Here is a 23273-nt window from a genome sequence, read left to right on the forward strand (position 1 = left end):
TTCAGAAACAAGCCCGAGTTAAGATGGAGCAAATGAAGCTGATTTTTTTTTTCATTTTGAAAATCCTATGACTCTATGAGAATTAAGAGATAGAAGTTATTGTCATTCCTGACAGGAGAGAGACAGTTTCAAGGGTAGTTTGTTGTACACGGCTTCCAATTAGTATCAAAAACACTTAAACACTAAAATCCTACCCTCTCAAATAGATTTCCTGACTTCACTCCTTCCCCCCGCCCCAGCCCCCCATCGGAGATAGCTGATGTCGCTAAGAAACAAATATTCCTCATCTACCTTGTCGCACCTCTCTATCTTCCTTCTCGTTTACAGTACGTCACATTTGTGAAGTTAAATTTCATAAACACAGAGCAGTAAATGGATGACCTGTGGGTGGAGCGTCTGTCTAGTCCTAGACAAGAAGTAATTGACAGAATCAATAGCCTGCTCCCTCAGACTCGATAAATCCCTAGAGAACTGGGGATCCATAAAATGAAACTCCCTCAACCCATATCAAAAACAATATTGAGAGAAACAAAATGCTAAACTGGCCAGAATTAATAGAATTCAAATAATCAGTGATAATACTATGAAGAAAAAAAAAAAAACCACCATGACTTAAGCTTGCTGGTGCTGTAGAGATGGGAACAATTCTTCCAAGAGAAGGCACTGTGAAAATTCTTTGTTTTTTTTTTTACATTTTTTTATCTCTTTGTTTCAGCAGTGCAAGTCTGAATTCCATAAGGGAATTGTGATTTGCTTCCCCCATGGTTGATTGTTCAAATATCACCTGTAGACCTCCCAGGGACAATGGTCTCTTCCATCTTTATGACACTGTCATTTGCAGTCAAAACAATTTTAGCATGATAAAGATGTGTTACAATAACTCCTGATTATAATACATCTTTATTGAGTTAAAATGCTTTGATTTCTAATGACAGAGCAGTGATGGCTCTGAGGTGATTATGGTGAAGGGATTTAACAGTCGGAAGCCCTGAGTACCACCTGCCATCACATGATATACTTCATTGGAGGGAACAGATATTAGGGAGGAGGCCAAGATGGCCCAGACTATAATGAGAACCCCACTGACAGATCCTCAGGTCATCCGGAGAGAATATGGATCCTTACCAAGTTGCCAACTTTTAACCTGGAGCTAAAAAGCAGAAACCAACCCTCCTTTTCACTCCTCCCATCCAACCTATACCTTTAAGTTTGAAAGAAAAGGTGACTGCTTTCACAGCATCAATATACACTGATGGTGGGAAATGGGTTAGGAAGCTCAGACCCAGGCTTGGCTCTTGGGGGAATCTGCTTGGGGCCAACAGGGCTGGAGCAGGTCACTGCACAGCCTCACAGAGGAGAAGCCTATAAAGCCACCTTCAAAAAAAAAATCAGTGGTGATAATTCTAAACAGTGAATTAACTTTGACATGGAAAGGAACAGATGGGTTTATGTTTCTCAAATAAACATGTCATAGAAACAAAGAATATAAAAATCCATCATTCTGATAAAGAGCCAGCTTCCCTTTAAACTGAGAAATCAGAGAATTATTTTCATTTTGTTTATTGTTCTTACCCAGGTGATAAGATTGCTCAGAGGGCATCGATTGTCTCAGCTCTCCACTGTACTCTCCTCTCACTTGTGTGTGCCTTGTTTCTGGTGTGTGCTTTTCTTCCCCACAGCAGCCCCTGTGACCACGAGGGTTTTAATCATCACTGATGGATACCTCTCCACTATAGACAGCACAAACTTGTCTCTCTTGTTTAATCTTGCCTTGCTCTCCTTGAGCAGAAATGGCATCGAGGATGTTCGGGAAGATGCCCTGCATGGCCTCTCAAAGTTGCGGACATTGTTGCTGGAGCACAACCGCATATCCAGCTCTTCGCTTACTGATCACACCTTCAGCAGGCTTCTCAGTCTGCAGGTTCTGGTGCTTAGCAATAACGCTCTCCGCACCCTGCAAGGGTCCTGGTTCCGAAACACCAAGGGCCTGACCCGGCTCCAACTGGATGGGAATCAGATCACTAATCTGACAGACAGTTCTTTTGGAGGCACAAAGCTCCACAGTCTCAGGCATCTGGATTTATCTAACAATTTTATTTCCTACATTGGGAAAGATGCCTTCCAGCCCTTGCCTCAACTACAGGAAGTGGACCTTTCTCGAAATAGGTTGGCCCACATGCCAGATGTTTTCACTCCACTGAAGCAGTTGATCCTTCTGAGTTTAGATAAGAACCAGTGGAGCTGCTCTTGTGATCTCTACCCTCTTGCCCGGTTTTTAAGAAACTACGTTAAGTCTTCTGCTCACATGCTCAGGAATGCCAAGGACCTAAATTGTCAGCCGTCTGACACAGCGGTGGCTATTGCAAAGAGTGTGCTAAAGCTGTCTGAGACCAACTGTGATTCCAAGGTTCCCAACTTGACTCTGGTTCTAAAGGACAGAAGTTCCCTCCTCCCAGGGCAGGATGTGGCCCTGCTGACTGTCCTTGGCTTTGCAGGTATGCCACGGAGAAATGTGTCCAACTCTTCTCCATATTCTTAAAATACACTGAATGATGCCAATCCTGGGAAATTGGGGAAATTTTCCAGGGCTTTGGAAGGGAGAGGTTGTCACTGAATGTGGGAGGATAGTGATTAACTTGGCACAGGTTGTTAGAATTTCCTGTTGCAGAGAAGCTAACAGAAGAAAGGGGCTTGGACCAGAATTCAAGGGCTAGGTCTTGGTATAACTACCCCTGTAATCCTGAGTCTATTACCTTGCTATTTAGACTTCAGTTATCTTGTCTAGTGTGGGAATAGTATCTATATTTCATCATCATCCATCTGCCATGAACTACTGGTACATTCATTAAAATGCTAGGAATGGGGATTAAAAAGTGATGAGATGTGGTCTCTTTCCTCAAGGCACTCACATACATGTGTATGCCTCCCCATGGGATAGTAAGAATTGGTGGGCTTAACCACGTGCACGAGGACGTGCTATTAAGGACAATCACATGCAGTCCTGCTCTATAATGGTTGTACAGCACAATGATTAAGTACACGAGCTCTGCAATTAGATTGCCCAAGATTGAATCCTGGCTCCCCTCTTACTTGCTATGTGACCTTGGGCATGTTATTTAGCCTCTCTCTGCCTTGATTTCCTCCTATTTGGGGGTTCTGAATTCTTACAAGATTTCTGTTTGTCTAACTCATTCCTAAACTTGGCGCATACCTCCCCAGATTGACTAAGCAGAAGATAATTTTCAACTCTATTATTTTGCTGTGGTAGTTTAAGCATTTCTTTAACTATGCATCAGCTATTGTTACCTTTCACTGGATGAATGATATAAAGTGGTACTTAGTGTCATTAGTCAAAGATCAAATACACATGAGATTTCTTGAGTCATCTACCTGGAATGTGTATTTTCCCCCTATGCTTGTAGTTCATGGTGAAATCCTTAGCACTTGTAGGTAACCATGGCGAGGAGTGGTGGGTAGGGTGGGGTGGGGTGGGAGGTGGTTCCTCAAAGCTAGAAGACCAGAGGCTGGGCAAATGACATCCAGGACTGAAATGAAGGTTTTGAATATGTGCTATATATAATTATTCTATAGTAGGTTTCCAGTGAAATCTGAACATCATATTTTCAACTCCTCCTGAGAGTTACACTTTTAATCAGAATAGTTGGAAACCAGAGTCAGGTCTAAACAATGAACTATCATCGGCAATAATCAAACTCACTTGGAAGTGAATTTAATCCTCTCAGAAAGATAAATTGTTTTAAAAACTGTGTAACCATGTCAGTAATTATAAGTGTTAAGAAATAATTTACCATAAAAGACAAAAATAATAGGGCAGGGAGTTTTACCCTAAATGTCCGAGAATGCTAGAGTTCAAAGACTAGTTCTAGGGAATAATTAATACATATTTCGATAAGAACATACACAGATGCAAAATGTTGTGGGGCTCAAATAGATTTGGGTAATGCTGGACTAAACAAAGTGAAACCGACTTCTTTACTGCAGTGTTTTCCTCATTGCCTTTCATTTTCTAATAAGCATTATGAACCCCAAAGTTCATACAATGTGGAGCACTTCTCAAATTCATTTAACCATTAACTCTTTTTTCACAGAGGATTTCATTACATTAGTGTTTTGTAGGGCATAATTTTGGAAATATTACAATAGAGATTTTCAGTATCTTCTAGGTATTTTTATATCTATTTTTGGAAAAGATTTTACTAACAACTTATGTTAGTGTAGAGATGGATATAAATTCTGGAAGATTCAAAGGTTTGTCAAAATAATAGGAAGCTTATAATAGGAAGCATGGGTAAATTCTTATAGTTATGAATACACACATGTTAAGTTTTAAAGTGTGAAAGTATCATAATGCATCTTTCACTGAGTAATTGTTACAGATGCTGTTTTGAGAAGGTGTTTGTCTTTTAAAAAACTCTGATTGTGTACAATTTATTCTATTAAGACTCTACTCCTTTTGAAGTAAAAGTGTAGTCAATAATCTATACCTGTAGATTATGGGGTAAAAGACTTAGAACTATAATTTGACCTCTGATTTCCCTTTCCTTCTTTGGCTACAGTAAATCATTACAATTCCAGGGAATATAATCATATTCAGTGAATTTAAAACTATTAAGTGATTATTTGGCATCAAACGCTAACATCTTAACACTTCCTACTCTGAATTGGTGGGTGAAAAGAGAAAGATTTCATGAAGCTCTAACATTTCCAATGAGAACTTATTAAATTTGTTTTTTGTTGTTATTGTTGTTTTTCCAACTCAGAAAGATTGTTAGAACAACCTCTTAAAAATAGCAACAATGCCCATGGCAATGAAAATTCAACCATCTCCTTAATAGCACGTTCAGCCTGCCTACAAGCTTCATTTGCTGCTTTCTGCTCCCTGCACTAATAGAAAGTGACCATACCTGAGTGGTAATGTGATACAGACATACTTCTAGCATCAACAGCAGGAGAGTGAGTGGTTCCTTGCCATTTAGACACAATTAGAGGAGAAATTTACCCTATAATCAGATTATGCCTACTCTCATTTCAATGGCTGATGCATGTATTTAAAAAATTTTAGGTCTTTATTTCCTTTATTATTTGGTTTAGTAACTGCACCAGCCATACAAAGTATTCTCTTAATGATTTTACTTTTTGGACTTTTTAATCCTTCTCCCCTCCCCCAACCATTAAGTGTTCTAGGACCTAATAGGGCAATAGCAAATCTAAACAATAGAAGCAACAATCATAATCATGAATCATGTTGATAATTCACTGAACCTTACTTTAATCAAAGCACTGCATTAAATATGTCACATATATTACCTCACTTAATTTCTGAGTGGTAGTAATCATCCCTGTTTGACAGAGGTGGAAAAATAAGGCTCAGAGAGGTTAGAAAACTTGCCCAAGGGAGGGTGCCTGGATGGCTCAATTGGTTTAGCATCTGACTGTTAGTTTCCCCTCAGGTCATGATCTCATGGCTCATGAGTTCCAGCCCTGCATCGGGCTCTGTGCTGACAGCATGGAGCCTGCTTAGGATTCTGTCTGTATCCCTCTCTCTCTGCCCCTTTTGCTCTTTCTCTCTTTCTCAAAATAAATAAATAAATACCCTCTTTCTTTTTCTTTCTTTCTTTCTTTCTTTCTTTTTCTTTCTTTCTTTTTTTTTTAAACTTGCCCAAGGGAAGTGTCAGAACAAAGCTTTGAATCCTGAGTTTTCTTACCCCATGTAAGAGATATGGAGTGTTTCCAAAATTTTCGTATTTTCATATGTTTTTAATATTTTAAAGCTGAAACCGTTGTTTGGAATAACCCTAGCTCTAGGATCTGGCAATAAAAACATTCTGGTCTACATTTTGCTACTACTTTTAAAAAATGTTGAGTCTTCAATAGATATTAAATTATTTCAAACTGTGACAGCACTAAGAATATACTGTTGTCAACTAAATTAAAATGAAGCTTATAAGACTTCAAGATCTAGTAAACTACCCAAAGGTTGAAGTTTTGTATCAGCGGCTGCTGTTCTCTTTGGAATCTTCATCCTTAACAGAACAAGGAAGCGACCATGCCTGACACTTTCCCTTTTCTTTCAAGTTCAAAAAATAACATCATATTTTCATTAAAGTTGCCTGCAGTGGAGGGAACCAGGCATGGTGCAGTCAATTGAAAAGTCTAAAATGCTGACATCATCTCTTTCACTGTTCTCATTTCCAGTGTCAGGAAACTGTGTTCTCTAGGGGAAATGACTTGCCTGAGGTCACACGGCAATTTATGGTCAGAGCTAGACTTAGAAGACAGAGCTCCTAGCTCAGTTGATAGTGATGCCATGTCTTCCCAATCACCATTTGTAACATTAGACCACTCAGTGCATTTCATTATTAGAACTCATAAACAGAATCCCTTCTGTTTATTTAAGAATATTCAATAAACATTTCTGGAGTGCTTGTGCTAGAGTTAAGGGTACTGGAGATACAGAGTGAACAAGACTGAAAAGGTCCATTTCCTCATAGTGCTTAATTCTAGCGGCATGGGGCGGGGGGCGGGGGCAGGGGAGAGACAGACAGTGAACAAGCAAGCAAGTGAACCCAATAATTTTATACTGTTATAAGTGCTGAGAAAGAAGGAAATCACTGTGACAGAGAGGGAGTTAGGTATAACTCAGAGACTTTGGTTTGAACATCTAGGTGGTTGAGCATGCCGTTTGTCAAGATGGGAAACAGGGATGTCTAAACAGGTTAGACTCTGCACGTGAGTTTGAGAAACACTGCCCTTTATAATTTTATTCAGAGAATAAACTATATTATTTAGAGTAAACTTATTCAGAGAATAAGCTACACATACAAAGAACATGAAAGAACAGTACCAGACAGTCTGAGATTAGACGTCAGTCATTTTATTGTGGGAGTTCATAGAAGGGAATGATCTTTACAAGATGGAAAAAACAGCAAACATATCAAGAAATTTTGAGGTATTGATTCAGTTTTTAAAAGATAAATAAATTTCAAATAAGCAGAGATAGGAGAAAGTATTGCAGGCATCACTAAGGGTGTGCACAAAGGCTCAGAAGTACTTTAAGACTAATGAAGAGTTTGAAACACAGTGTTTTAATAATGAAAAATGAAAAAGTAGGCAAGGGAGGGAGGTTATGGCCAGACTGCAGGGAATCTTGGATGCCAAGAGTTTGGTCTTTATGCTAATAGGAAGCCAATGACTTTTACAGAGGTGTGGGTGAATCTTTAGGGCTGATGAAAATATGGTAATAGGAGGAGGTTATGTTCTATGGGAATTTCCAGGTACGTACTAAATATAGTCTATTTTTATTCACTATGGGATTAAGAAATAGAAAATTTGGTTTCCTATAGGCAGAAAAAGAACTTTAATGCAAGAATTATTTTATCTTGGATGAATCTCAGTCCATGAAAAAAACCCTTTTTTTTCTACCAAAGATATTCCAGATGACACTTTTTTCTTAAAATTTTTAATAGAGACAAAGAAAGATCCAAATTAACAAACAGAACAATGTTGAATAAACAGCCTCTGTCTGGACTGACATTTTTCTACATGGTGATAGACTGCCCACCTATTCTGATGCCCTTTAAACCATTAACCTTGATATTTGTGGATTTCACATTTGGTGATTTATACGTTTCTTCCTATGATGTTATCTTTTAATGGTCTCTCTATTTGTCACAGGAGCTGTTGGTCTCACTTGCCTAGGTTTAGTTGTATTTAACTGGAAACTCCAACAAGGCAAAGCAAATGAACACACATCAGAAAACCTTTGTTGCAGAACCTTCGATGAATCCCTGTGTGCTCATGAGGCAAGAAATTACCACACTAAGGGATACTGTAACTGCCACTTAACTCAGGAAAACGAGATAAAGGTCATGTCCATTGTGGGGTCCAGAAAGGAAATGCCGCTTTTACAGGAAAACAGCCATCAAGCAGCACTGGCCTCTGAGTCCACAGCCCTTGACAGATCATTTAGAAACCTGAAAGGGAAAGACCATGGGGCAGACAGCACTTTCTTCTGCTTTGGTGGCAGATTGCTGCAGTCAGGATGTTCACAGCCTCCTGGGAATGTGGCAGCTTTTAATGAAGCCAGCTTACTTACAAGATACTGTCCAAAGAGAGTTAAAAAGCTAAGGAATCATGAGTTGGGGGAAGTCCAACCTCAAAGTCTGCCACAGCATGTAACAAGAACAATAGGTGAGTTGTCTTGTTTTAGAAAATCCCACTCTGTTTAAATTTCTCTGAAAGAGGTAATCTCCTTTAATTTTCTCAATAGAAGAATGCCATAAAAATCATTGTGTAGCACCAGTCTATCCTTCTTACAAACATACTGGACCCCTCTGGGTGTGGTGTGGGTGTGGATTGGGGGTGACGTGTAGATGAGGACAAACCCCCCCCCCCCCCCCGCCCCCTGCCCAGGAGCTGAGAGTAAGTGTATATTGTGCCTTTTGGAAAGTGAATTTTCTGATCCAATGCCTAACAGTGTTTTGGTTTTTATTTATTTATTTATTTATTTATTTTAAGAAAAGAAGCCTTTTAAATAGCAATATACTGTTAAGATTTATGAGAGGCTGAGTATTGGCTTCTATTCCAACATCCTTCGAGCTCTAATGCCAATTCTGCAGTAAGCAACCTTCTCAGAGCATGACATGTTAGAAGAATGAGCCTTCTAATGCTAGTGATTCATTTCAGGAATGATGTCAAGACACACACTTTGCTTGCTGAGCTGTCAGGGATGATAACTTCCCAGTCCAGGGAAAGTCAGGACTTAATTCATCGTCCCATGTTGGGAGCCAAGTGAATCTGGCCATGACATCTACCCACCGTACATGGGCAATGTCAATATTTAGGTGGAGGCAATGAATTAAATGTCTTCCTTTTCCTTCCTGAATAGTAAGGTAATGCTTTCAGGATCAGCAGTGAAACTTTGACAGTTTCTCTGTAAAGAGGTTCCTGTCATTTATGTGAATTGGTTTACAACAAGCAGGGCTTTCTCTCAAATATGAATGGCAGAGGTGCTGCACCAAGAAATTTGCACCATGAGGATATGGCCCTAAGGATGGATTTGGGGACAATTGGAAAAGAATGAACCCGTATGCTGTCTCAGATGTGGCATAAGGCAGGATGTGAATTTATTCCATTGTATTCCCCAGACTCCAGTTCTTACTAGTTTCTGGGGACTGATTATTTGATTTAAGAGAGGAATAGCCAAGGGGGGAAAAAAAGCAAAAAAACAAAAACAAAAACAAAATCCCAACAACAAAACATCTGCCATAGAAACCAGATCAGATTGGCTTTATTTTATAAAGAAATAAGTACTTACCCTTTCAACAGAGTCACACCTTAGACAGATGGTTAGCTTTGTCCAATGCCTTAACTTTTCTATGGGAAACTCTTATACTGAAGGGAATGCTGTCTCTTAACCATTTAAAACCCAGTCCCTTGTTTCACACAGAGAACACATTTGTTTGTCAAATCAATATATTTACTTTTAAGAAAGACTTGAAATTCTGCTACTTACCAGGCAGATGGAGATAGAGAAGACAGGTATTTGAGGAAAAAACAACCAAGACCACAAAAGAAGTCAGTAAGAGGCAATGTCACTCTGATTATGTCTTCAAACTTGGGGACACAGAACCATAGTATTTCAGGAGTAAGGGAGACTTTAGAGACTATGTAGTACAAAAGTTCCTAATATTTATCTTTGAGTCACAGAACTCTCTTAGAATCTGACAAAGGCTAAAATTCTTTCCCTAGAATAATTTTACACCCACATATAATTCTCATCTAAGTCTTGTCTCTTGATACCCATTGAGTAAATAGCTTCTCCAAGGTCACGCAGAAAATTGAAGGCAAATCTTCAAGTTAGATGCTAATGTGAAGCTTAGTTCACCTCTTCCTTTCTATTGCTGAACAGAAATACTTCTTTCTTCCTCTTGGTAAAACAATTTCAGAAGACAAGAGACAGTACGCTTATAAGATGTAATTTTAAGTCTAATATGCATTGGGTTAAGAGAATAGGGTTTGGTGTCAGACAGACTTGGGTCAAGTTTTGCCCATATCATTAGTGGACCTGTGATGAGGGGAAATGTTTCACCTCTTTAGGCTTATTTCTTCACCTTAAAAGTGATAGGATGATAGGACTTGTCCAGTGGATCACATCTTCTGTGAATATTAAATGAGATAATGAAGGTATAATACTCAGCACAATGCCTGGCTCTTAGTAGATGCTTAATTAATGGTAAATATTTCTATTACTTTTGTCATTAATATTATTTAACATGTATCATTAATATTATGCTAACATGTACAATTTAAAACTCACAGAGATTTCCGCAATAAAGATAAGGCCATATTCCAAAATACTCATTCATTTAACAAATATTTGATTAATACTATATATTTTTTAAAAGTTTATTTTTGAGAGAGGAAGAGCACACCTGTGCACATGTGCATGGGGGAGGGGCAGAGAGAGAGGGAGAGACAGAATCCCAACCAAGCTCTTTGCTGTCAGCACAGAGCCTGACTCAAGGCTCAATCTCATGGACCATGAGATCATGAGCTGAGCCAAAATGAAGAGTCAGATGCTGACCCAACCGAGCCTCCCACACACCCCTTAATTAATACCATATTATGTGATGGGAAATAAGGCAGATATGGTCTCTGCTTTGTAGCCAATAGTATCATAACTATTTTGTTGTTGTTGCTGAGGTTATTCTATCTTTGAAATATGAACATTACTCAATACAGTATCATGTTCTTCCGAATATTTAGTTCCAACTGGGAAATTAATGCAGAAAAAAATTATGCTGGCCATGTGAAAAGAGTTTAGCTATTATTCATTTTTAAAGCTGACATAACCAACAACTAATGTAAAAACATACAATTATGAATGTTTTCATTTCTAATTCTGCAACTTTTAGGTCAGCATTGCAACTGATTAAAATGTGGCCATAAAGAGTAGCCTTGTAAACACACTAAACTACCCAAAGTCTTTTGTGAGTTTGGTTAAAAATCAGGAAATATCCAAGAATTGCCATAATCAGAGGAATCATTTTTGCACCTTTCATAAGGTTTCTAAGCATCTGTTTGGTTGGGGTAATAAAACTCTGCTCACTGCTAAATTTCTGCATTTATTGTTCAGCAGATATCAACAGTGACACATTTAGTAGAAGATATGCAACATCCGGTTCAGCCTTGGCAAGAGAAAGTCTTGAAAAGCATTTAACAAATGAATCATGGCAGCCTCCAATAGAAAAAAAAGACAATGGCTTACAACCTCACAGGCAGAGACATTTTATTACAGGCTCATCATCCAAGCCTTGTGAGCCTGAGGAACATTGTGTACAAAAGGTCTTACAAAAACATAGATCAAAATATGATGATCCTTGTGGACTGTTAAAACAGAGCAGGCCTAGGTATTTTCAGCCGAAAAATTCTCTTATCTGTAAATATGTGCCCTGTGATCAATTTCAAGATTATGTGAAAGAAAAGAAGCCAAATTGTAAAGAACATTCAAAGGCTAAGAAAGAGCAATTCCAAATTAACAGTGCAATAGAAAAATTCCTTGTGAGTAAGGACAACATGGAGTTATCAAGGTTGTCAACAAAAATCAAGAAAACATATTCCCCAAAGAGGGTTAGCTTCTGTAATCCTGATTTAGTATCCAAAACATCAACCCATTGGAAACAGCAGAAAAGTCAATGTAGCCACCTGACCAACTTGGATCTTAAAAAATGTGTCAATCTTCAGGAGGGAAACAAGGGAGGAAAATGGCTTACTGATCCACAGATTCTGAAAAAGAAGAGAACCAATCAAACTGATCTCAAAGGGAAAATTAAAAAACAAACTTCAAGGATAAAATTAAATTTACACCCTTTTAGAAAAGTCAAAGTCCATCCAGAAAAATCCTTGCCAGAACTCCCAAGGAAATGGAAACACATATTGTTACCACCGAATAAATTATCTAAAGCTTCTCAGAAAGAAGCCAGTATAAACCTTGTGTCCTCTGCAGAATTTTCCCAACAGCCAGAGAGTAACAACTATGTTAGACTCATTTCAAAGAGTGTGCCTCTCAAACATGCTCCAAAGCAGACCCCACATTACAAAAAAAACACTAAAAAGACCCCTCTGCTCAGTGCTAATGACTTACCTCTAGTCAACCAGAGCTCTACAGAAGTCAACTGTCACCCTACTGGCCTCATTCTTGCTAGCAGCCTGTCAAAATTGCCTCAGCCCACATCCATCAAAGCTGAACACAGGCATTCAAGCTCTCAGTTCTCAACTGAGCAAATGGAAGGTGCAACTCCCCTTGCATTGGATGTTCCTGGGTACTTACCAGCTACCTGGGAAAGTACAGGAAATGAGGTTTTACCACCCAGCAGTACCAGGGAGACAACTGACCAAGAGGCAACAGAGCCCACCCAGCACATGGAGCAGGACAAACCAAAGACCACTAAGCCAAATCAGCTTTCTTTGTCTCTGGGGAATCAAACACAACTTGTAGGTGTCCACAAGACTGACACCTATAAGGAACATACTTTAGATCAAAATCAAACTTTAAAACATGTAGAGCAACACTCAAGTCATAAACAACTTAGAAATGAAGAAAAAACATTAATGACAAAACCAAAACTATCACATCAAATTGTGGAAAGTTGTATTACGGATGAGGGAAATGATGTAGGAAAAAAACTTTTTCAAACAGAAACTTATGATTCCTCTCTCATTCCCTCTGAGACACAAGCCAAGGGTGACCTAACAATGATGAAGACAAATTCTATTCCCTACCAAAATAGAACAGAGACTCTCAAAGATATCAGTACTTCTCTCAGTACTCAAGCCATTTGGAATCTAACCAATAGTGGCAAAAAAGAAATTGACAGCACAAATGCATTACCTAGAGATGATGGCACTGAAGCACTACAGATAAAAATATTAGAAAAAGAAGAGAATAAAATGCTCGATGAAAGTGAGGCAAATTCTAGTACATTAGTTAGGACTTCACAGATGACCTTAAAAGGCAGCAGAAAGGAAATGCAGCAAACTTGGGGAAATGGAAAAAGTGAAAAACACATGTTGTATGATTCAAGTTCTGTTGAGGCTACTATTACGGCTAAGGATTTGAGTATCACGTGTTCCCCTGAAACTGAAAATAGACCTTCTTGTAGTGAAATTAACACTAATATGCAAGATTTGGGAGCCATTCAAACTATTCAACCAGATAAAGATAACAACACACATGAAGAAGGTACAGTAAGAGTGGAGATACATGAGGGGCTTTCCTCCTTATCAGAGTTAAAAGATGTCAGTTTTGAGACAAAAACTAAGGTGCCTCTAATTCCTAGAAGAATAACTGAAGCTGAAAACTCTGTTTCAAAACCTACACTGTATCCACCATCTGCTGATTATGTTAATACATCACCTTTAGAGGCAGAACTCAACTAATAATCATTTTCTACGTTAGCTTTCTTCAAAAGGACACACAAACACCCCCTAGCCTTTGCATACATTTCCAATGCATTATTTTGGAGGAAAAAATCCTCAGTACCTCATTGTTATCAATGAAATAGAAGCACGACTGAATATAATGCAAAAATCAAAGATGGAGCCACAAGATATGTTTGACACAATTAATTGAGTTTGCTTCTCTAAGGAACAGAAAAATGGGAAAGAAAAGTTTTGTCTAGTCCTGGAAAAGAAAACAAACATAAAAAAAAAAGCCTTAAGCAAATGAAAGATTAAATAAGAAAAAAGTACTTGAACAGTTTACACTTGATGTTTATTTTATGGAAATTACTGTACACATCTCAATTAGTGGTATTACAATATTGCTTTCTACACAGATGATTATATATTCATATTTGTGCCTGATCTGTTTTCCTAATTATGGTATGAAAATAAAAATTGAGCTTTGTTTGTTAACTGTAGTCTAGCTGATATGCATATTGGTATATTTCAACCATTTGCAACTGTTCTGTTGACAATTATCCTAGATCTTAAGTAGAGTTTTTAAAACCTGTTATTTCAATAAGAGAAAAAAATTAAGGATTTCCAGGGGTAGTAGGCTTGTTCTGTAAAACCTGTAAAATCCTCTAAATCCACTAGGTGGGGATCTCAGCTTCAATCATTTTAGAAGAACAAATGGGGCTTCAAGATCAACACAATGGATCCTGAACAAAAGGAATTTTAACAAGCCTTATTGCCAATTATTATTAAGATTTTGAAAACTAAATAACCCATTAGTGTATAAGCTTTCAAGGTTTGATCTCTTGAGTTTAGCATGTCACAATTTTTTGGTGTGAGTACTCCTTGTGCACAGAAATTAAATGTTCTTATAAATATTAGATTTAAAAGTAATAGTAGAATAAGCCTCTCTCATTCAAAGCCAGAGTTATTGGAAAGATAGAGGTATACTGAAACCATTTTATTTTTGATATCCCAATAAAACATTCAAAGCATACTTTCATGGTATACAATATTACCCTATTTTATATTTCCTAGTGGGGGGAAAAAGGTTGTACTTTCTCTGCTCCTATCTATATATAATATATTTTTATATTTTTATATCTTTATATAGTTTATATATTTATATATTTCTTAATATATCTTTATATATCACTATCTTTATGTCTATATTTGGCAAATGGTTAAGCTTAAAGGACTACTAGAATAATGTAAATACTCTTAGATGACCCACCTATCTCCTATTTTTTCTCCTATTCAGAATTGCCAGCAAATGATGTAACTTTCTTATTTTGAAAGTCCCTAACCTTATTCCTTCTCTTCTGTTTTCTCTCTGGGTTTAAAATTTCCTTGCTTTTAACTCCAACTCCTCTCCCCTCTATTTTTGTTCAGCCTCTCTGCTTGAGCTTAGCTCCTATGCCATCTGTCTGCCTACCCTGATCCTACTTCATTTGGTTAAGCGCCTTTAAGGTGAGAAGAGCAGCTATGCCAACTTCTTGCACAATAACTTTTTTCTAATTGACAGTTCCCTAAGTTTTGTAGACCAGGTTAGTTGTTTTTGTTTTTGTTTTTTTTATCTCTTGGTAGCTATCTTTCTTTTTTTCCTTTTTCTATGCTTTTTTTTTTTTTAAAAGCAACTTCACCTTGCTGCAGAACTGTTGGCTTTGTTCTTCTCTCATTGTCAACAATATCCCTGACACCTAAGGGCCTAAAGAACCAGTACTCTGGTCACTAGCTGATTCTCAGAAGGCAGCCATTGACAGTTCTCCAGGGCTCTTTCCTCTTCTTCATTTCCTAAATCCAGTCTTTCACTTCCTTAGGATGTTTTGTTTCCTTTGAAGTAGTTCTCAAATTTACCCTTGTTCCTGAATCCCCATGGTAACCATTATAGTCTTTGTGTTGTAATCAACTGGATTAATGCAGCTAGCAGCCCAGCTGGAAGCTCTGACATCCCTGTCTTTTGCTCCCGTTTCAGCCCTCTAATTCTCTGCCTTTACTGGGCACAAACAGCCTGAGGTGCCTGCTAAAATGACAAGTCCTAGACTCCATCCCAGACATTTTGATTCAGTAGATTTAGAATAGGGCCCCAGAACCTTCATTTTAAGAAATATTCCCAGGTAAACTGGAGCAGGTAATAGGTAGCTTACATATTAAGAAACAATGCTCAGCTATCCCAATGCACACTAGAAGATAATTCAGTGCCTGTCTCACTAGACTACATATAATTCTTTTAAGTTAAACTTTCATACCAAATTCAGATGGATTTTCTAAAAAAAATTGCTTTTATCATATCTCTGCACTGCTTTAGAGACAAAAAAACATAATTGCCTGGAATTTCATATCCAAATTCCCTATTCTGGTTTCCAAAGCTTTCCAAAATCTGACCTAACAGGACTTTTCCTCCACCTTTCACTATTTTCCAAACAGCATTTTCCATTTCCCACACATAGGAAATAATAATGTGCTTTCAATTTAAGGAGTGAGGCAAAGACAAACAAGAAGGAAAGAATGAGTGGTAAACTAGATAACCTAGAAAGCAATGGCCAGGAGAGCATGGCGTTAGTTCTCAGATCTAAAGGTGAACTTGTTTCAAATGATGGTATAGAGATTTAATCCCTCAGTGGCTACATGTTTCCATAACTAATAAGTCTCTCCCTTGTGTCCTTTCTCTCAATGAGTTTGTATGTGGTCTCTTTGCTTGGACTGTTTTTCTCTCTCACCAACCCCCTTCATTCAGCAAACTCCTATTTATGCTTGTGATCTCAGCTCTAGTGACACTTCTTCCAGGAAGCCTTTCCTGACCTACACTAACTCCTTGTCCTTCACTTGCCAATTTCTGTAGTATGCATTCTCATCTAATCTTGTTTTCCTTGCTCTGCCTTGTAACTATAAAATCATTAATGTGTTTATTCAATTAATCTCCATTTGGGTACTGGCCCTTAGGCTCCATGGAGAGTGCATCTTCACTGAATCCCCAGAACTTGTTCCTGGGGCAGTATATAGTAGAGACTCAATAAATAATTGTTGAGGGAAAGAAAGAAAACCAGCTCATTGTTTCCCTTTTCCTCACTACTCAGGCTACTCACATGAAGACCTTATTGCATAATGCCAAGATGATTCAGGTGTGTCACATCCAGAGGCAGTTAACTTCTTAATGAGATGGGTACCATGTTTAAGCCAGGGCCCAACCTGACTGTCCAGCCCAGAGATAGCCAGCTAGTCAGACACTTTGCTTCCTACTGTGCTTTCTCCCCATCCTTCACCCTGAACTTCATTCCTGGAATCCAGGCCCTGGGCTGGTAGGCTTTGCTGCTTAGCAATAAAACTTTTCCAGTAAGCACTTGATTTTGGCCTCTTAGTATTTTTTTTTAAACCTTATATGTACCCTCCTTTGGCTTTATTCAGGTTCTCTTTCTCATTTCCTCACCTGTTACTTGTGATATCCATCTACCCCCCGCCCAAATGCTTTTAGAAGTTGCTAATAACTTGCTTTTATCTCCAAATGAAAACTTCTATAGGTTTCTTATTTATAATCATAATCATGAAGAGTCAGTTAATAGAAGCCAAAGGGACTCTTGTGATTTTTTTTTTATGTTATACTTTGGAACAACTCACACACCAAAGAGAGAAAGAAATTCTGCATTATCTCTTTGACATACTTATTCCTAGAAAATATGCCTAAGGTTCATATTGAAAACAAAACAAAACAAAACAAAACAAAACAAAACAAAACAACAAAGCCTTTTCTCAAACATTTTAAGTCATGTAATTTTCAAGACAATTTTTGGACACTGAAATTCAGATGAGTGGATTGGAGTCATTGACAAGCAATAGTGATATTCATTTACTCAACAAATATTTTTGACCATCTACTAGGTATGGTTCTAGGTGCTGGGGTTACAGCAGCAAACAGAACAAGCAAACAAACTAGTAGTCCCTGCTAGTCCCTGCTTTCTGGTAGTGAAAGAAGGTTCTACACAAATAAATACATAATCTGCCAGATTGAATGCTTAGGAGAAGAGTTCTTTTTTTTTTCTTTTGAGATAATTCAAATCACATGCCATAATAATCTTTATTTTTCTCCTTAAGAGTCTCTGTGTACACTTGTGGGATTGGGTAATGATTTCGTGTGGGTTTTGCCTATAGAAAATAGAAGTGGGGAACTATGCTTTCTCCTTCCAATATCTGGACTGGGGCTTACTCTATTTCTCCTTTGGTGAGGTGCTTTCTGAGAAAACAATAGTTACACTTTATCTGCTCCCTTGTTGAAGAGAGACAAAGGATGAGAAACAAGGTCATATAAGAAAAGCACAATAACTAGAGTGGTTTGGACTGGACAAATAAGGGCCATTGGGCTTTTATGTATAAGAACCTCCAGCATGAAGAATGTGAACTGGTTCTCTCTACTCAGAGCAGGAGAATCAATGTGGCAGACATCAAAACACAAGGATATCAATAGACAAAAATATATGTGGGCAGGGAAATTTTAGACACTGTGTTATCAGGAGAAAGTTGTGGAATCTCCTCCTTTGTCATTCTCTGAGAACAAAGTAGGCATTGAAATGTCTGGCATAGATAAGAAGAATCCTTTCCTGTAGACAAGTGGTCTGCGATTTCATTCTGGGATTATATGTGTGTTTCCCTCAACGATCTTAGATCTATGATCACATTTAATTTTTTTTCACTGTTTACATATTCTACTTTACTTATTCCATCCATAACATTGATCCCTCCATCTGTGCTCTTAACCACTTTATCACAACCACTCAGAGAGTTAGAGAAGGACTAGGGCTAGGTCTCCTGTATCCTGCTTGAGCCAGTGCTACTAAAGACAACTTGTCATGGGGCCTTTGCCTGAAGGCCTGCCTCATGGTGAAAAGCCAACACAAATCCATTTTGTGCCAAACTTCTTTCTTCAGAAAATGACTAACTGTGGCTCAAGCATAGTTAATAAAATTGCAGCTGAGATGAGACTGTGAGTCATCTGTCATACCCCGGTCTCTCTTTTGCTAATCAGTTGTGAGAAACATTTCAAAATCAGAGAGCAGCAGCAAAGAAATATGAGATACTCAGACTTCTTGAGGCAATTAGAGACTAAAGAGCAGAAGGCAAATCAGTCTTCCTGCCTTGACAGTCTTAAAATACACACTGAAAGTAGACTTTGGAGTTACACTATTTGTGACAGATTTTGACCATAACACATTTTCTAAGAGGAAATAAAAATTACTCACTTCAGGACATGCATTCCACCCTCGCATCAGCAGAGATGATATGGGCTTGGGAATGGAATAGCCAATGGGAGGTCTGATATGGTGGTAAGCCATGTCTGCTGCGGCAGCCGCTGCAAACCAAATGATCATGTCAATTTTGAAATTCACGTATTTATTTTAAGAAACATGAACAGACAACAAAAAGTCATCAAAAATCAATCTGTGCAACATTAGCAGAGAATCAAAGAGAGATCCATGCTGTTTTTTTTAATGCTTAAAGAAAATGTTGGATAATTTGATACTATAAGATTATCTTTATAATTTTCCATTCATTCAGTTGTTCATTCAACAAATTGTGAGCAGAGGGAATTTACAAAAGATCAAAGACACATACAAAAGAACACACAAACATCAAGTAGTTTTGTGTGTGTGTCTGAAGTATAGGGTGTGTATGTATGTGATGTTATGGGAAGTAAAGACTGAAAGGCAGATTAGACAGTACAATGTCATAAATCCTAGAATAAAGGGCTTATACTATACACAGCAAGTCATGGGGTGCCACTGAACTTTGCAGTTCTGAAAGCACTTGTATCACTTGGGCAAAACAGATGAGTTTTTGTTTAAATACAATTAGTGCTTATAAGAATGTTGGGATTTTAATATTTAATATTTATAAAGTAGTTACTAGTTTTTAAACTTTTAGCTAATCCATCATTTTAGGTAATACCACTCATTGACTGAATTCCCTAGTGTTACCTGCCTGCTTGGATTTCTAAATATTGCTCATCTTAAACTCCCCGTTATGGTGTCGTAATTCTTGGGACTTCACTCTTGATGCCTGGCTGTTGCATATTTTTCGATTCTGCAACCAGTGATTTCTATACTCCCTTGGAAAGCAAGTTCACAGCTACTTTTATTGAACATGTTTTGTATTAGGCATCATGGAAGATACATACAAAGCTCTTTTAAACCTCCTAACACTCATGCAAAGTAGGTATTACTCTGTGTGTGTATGTAATTAGTTTTTAATTTGTGAAAAAATTAAATATAATTAGTAGTTGGTGTAGCCTCTTGTTCCAGATTCTATGCTCTCTTCAGCCACTTCACATTGAAAATACTTTGTACACAACACATGAAGCTCTTTTTATTCTTCAGAAAAACTTCCCTGTACGATTAGGAGGTTAAAGTTCCAGGACAATGCTGTTTCCTATCTTCTAGATTGTGATGTCATAAACATTTGTCTATATCTTAATAACTTTTTTTGAGATATGACCTACAACCACTACTCTCCACTAAACTTTGCTCCAATTCAATTCTGTTTTAAGATCTACTCATCTAGTAAAATTATATGTAGTGTAACTTAATCAACATTTTGCTTTATGGATCAGTCAGAATTACTATCTAATTTTGACAAATGTGACCTTTATACTTGTTTTCTGTAGAATTTTAGAAACACAATTATAATCGAGGACAATTGTTAAAATATTTTGAGTATTTCTCATATATTGTTTGTATCATTGAGCTCATGTCCAATCCAATATACAATTATGTAATGCTTTTTTCCCCTAAATATCAGCATTTCTCCAAGTTATTAAAACTCCAGGTTAACATATTTTTAGTGGTTCTATATTCAGTATGATTTACTTAATCATTCTTCAAGTTTAGGTTGTTCAAATTTGGACATACACACTTCAAAAAGTATATCTTTTCAATATGAATTTCCCAATTTCACACATTGTTTATATTTTGAGGGGTGAGATTAATGTCAAATGGCATAAGACTTTTGACACATACTGATAAGCTTTTTTCCTAAACAGTTGTACTAATTTATTCCCTTAGTCACCAATGTGTGAGAGAGTTTTCATTACATCGGCAATCTTTCATTACATCGGAATCAGGTTTTCTCATTTTGTGAGAGATGTTGCTAACGTGAGAGGTAAATTATATCAGCTCATTTCTTGTTTAAATTGTGTTCTTTGATGACTAGTGAGGCTTAATATTTTCCCAAATATTTATTAGTTATTTGTGTTTGAAATTTTAAGTTCATTTCCTTTGCTGACTGGCATTTTTTTTTTTTTAATTTTTTTTTTCAACGTTTATTTATTTTTGGGACAGAGAGAGACAGAGCATGAATGGGGGAGGGACAGAGAGAGGGAGACACAGAATCGGAAACAGGCTCCAGGCTCCGAGCCATCAGCCCAGAGCCTGACGCGGGGCTCGAACTCACGGACCGCGAGATCGTGACCTGGCTGAAGTCGGACGCTTAACCGACTGCGCCACCCAGGCGCCCCATCTGCCTGGCATTTTAATATTTCTTTGCAACAGCCGTTCTAATTGTACAATGGCTCCAGTTTGAGGGCAGAGTCAAGAATTCCATTTCTGCTTTTATTTTCAAGGCCATTTATAGAATATTTGCATTGTCACATTTGCCCACCATTTCTAGCCATTATCAGCTAGAGTTGTAGTTGCTGACACTAAGAAAACACAGAAACAAAAGACTGGCCAAAACATATTTAGCAAACTTAACATGACTTACAAAATATGTCTTTTGTGTCACACACACAAAAAAAACTAGGCATGTTAGATTCCTTCCATTGGCTACTCTTGAGTATTTTTAATTCCTTTTTGGAATGAGGTAAATAAATAAGCAAACACATTAACTAATGCTTAATAATCATTGATCTTCTAACTCTACTTTTTCACCTTATGACCATTTGGATATTGTTGAGCTGGTGCAGCTATAAGCATATAAACCAGTGTAGTGAATGCATTTAAACTAATTATACCTATCCTAATGGGTGGGGAGGGACTATTCATAAAGTGAGTTAAACTCAGATGCAGGTGCCAAATGTCTCCTTTGAAACCCTTTCAGACTCTGATACCAAGTCTATAAAGTTACTTGTTTTGCTTCTTGGCACTGTGTCTGGAAAATCAGTTTAAGATGAACGCTATTTAATTCTTCATTATTCAAAGTAGATTCTGCAAGGCTTTGGCATCTCCTTCTCTCTTTTGCTTTATACACCCTTGGCAGTGATGCTACTCATTAGCAGCAGAAAGTGGACAATGCAACATGAGGCGTCATGGAGTTGAAATTTGTCACCTTTAAAATTGCTTTGTCAGTCTTGCCTGAGTGGCCATGCTACACTAACATCTGGGAAATTTTCTAGTATTCCAGATTCAGGACAGGGATTGTCAGCCCATTTATCAAATTTTTACCTTGATTGCTACATAAAATATGTTAAGTGATTTATGTATATGTTGGTTTCTACATTCACAATGGAAACTTTGCTATTAAGAGAGAATAAGGCTAAATATAAAAATATCAATAACTATTGAGTACATACCATTTCTTCAGCACTGTGATAATTACCAATGATTTAGTGAAGCTTATAATCTAGATTCTAGAGTAGGACTGTCTAATAGAACTTTTTACAATGATGGAAATGTTATGCAGTGTTCAATATGGTAGCATACGGCTATGAAGCACTTAAAATGTGGCTATTAAGCATTAAAATGTGTGACTGAATAACCGAATTTTTATTTTCATTTCAATTAAAATAAATTTAAATTTAAACAGCCATGTGTGTCTAGAAGCTTCCATATTGTACTGCACAATTCTAGAGCATAGCCTTTTCCCACTCCTATTTTCCTGAATAAGATTCAAATTAAACATGATTTTGTGAGTCAGCCTCAAGGGTTTATATAACCATGGTGCTTATTTGTGGATTCAAGTTCTTTATTGTTCATTAATAATTTATCAAGAAAAAATGGATATGACTAGAGATTGTCAAAAGGCATTCAATACAACACATGATAACCTTCATTTATTCATGTGACAAAATCTATTGAACATTCCATATGAGTGATAATAAGCTAAGAAAAAATAAAGTGTTAGGGTGTCAATAAAATTTGGCAAATAAATGGATAATTATTAAAGAAATGAATTACTGGATTTTTCTTGCTTTTTATGGTTCAAACACAAATTCAGAATTGTGATCCCTTTTTTTTCTGAAATGTTCTTTCATACCCTCTTTTCCTACATTACATCTAATGTCACTTAGGTCTTGGCTTAATGAAGTGTCTCTGGGTGCGCTCCCTATGTACTCCCATAGCACCTGGTACTTCAATAGCATATATGTCATATTATACTTAATTGCCTATTTATTTGCTTGCCTCTGCAGATCACAAGCTCCTTGAAGTCAGGATATGTATCTTTTCACCATCATATCTCATGTGCTTAGCACGGTGACAGGAAATTAGTAGGCATCCAATTGATGTGCACTAAATGAATCAATAAATGAGACAGTTCAAAATATGATTTCATTGGAAATAATACAGATCATGGCATAGAGGACTCAGTAAACATGTATTGTATAAATGAATAAAGATGATGGATTAATGCCTATTAGTATCTTGCTCTTTATTATATGTCTTTAGGACAGAGCACAATGCCTGGTCACCAAGAAACACTGTAGAATGAATATAATGTTTATTTAATATTAAATTATGACACAATTGGGTAAATTATTCATATTTGGTGGCATATTTAGATAATAATCTTATATTTTGTTCACAACATTTGGG

General features: G+C 37.3%; 2 protein-coding genes across 2 annotated transcripts in view; one reads left to right on the forward strand and one right to left on the reverse strand.

Annotated features, from left to right (window-relative positions):
• The window catches only part of LRRC53 (leucine rich repeat containing 53), a 34003-nt gene extending 20300 nt beyond the window's left edge, over window positions 1–13703 (forward strand). The window contains exons 4-6 of the mRNA XM_047872977.1: window positions 1680–2495; window positions 7696–8211; window positions 11162–13703. Coding sequence (XP_047728933.1) covers window positions 1680–2495; window positions 7696–8211; window positions 11162–13461 — 3632 coding nt within the window. The 3' untranslated portion in view covers window positions 13462–13703. The remainder of the gene's footprint in view (window positions 1–1679; window positions 2496–7695; window positions 8212–11161) is intronic.
• The window catches only part of TNNI3K (TNNI3 interacting kinase), a 310813-nt gene that overhangs the window by 64935 nt on the left and 222605 nt on the right, over window positions 1–23273 (reverse strand). Inside the window, exon 23 of the mRNA XM_047872978.1 lies at window positions 18711–18820. Within this exon, the coding sequence (XP_047728934.1) occupies window positions 18711–18820 (110 nt within the window). The remainder of the gene's footprint in view (window positions 1–18710; window positions 18821–23273) is intronic.

Source organism: Prionailurus viverrinus, chromosome C1, assembly GCF_022837055.1.
Source record: "Prionailurus viverrinus isolate Anna chromosome C1, UM_Priviv_1.0, whole genome shotgun sequence".
NCBI classification, from domain to species: Eukaryota; Metazoa; Chordata; class Mammalia; order Carnivora; family Felidae; genus Prionailurus; species Prionailurus viverrinus.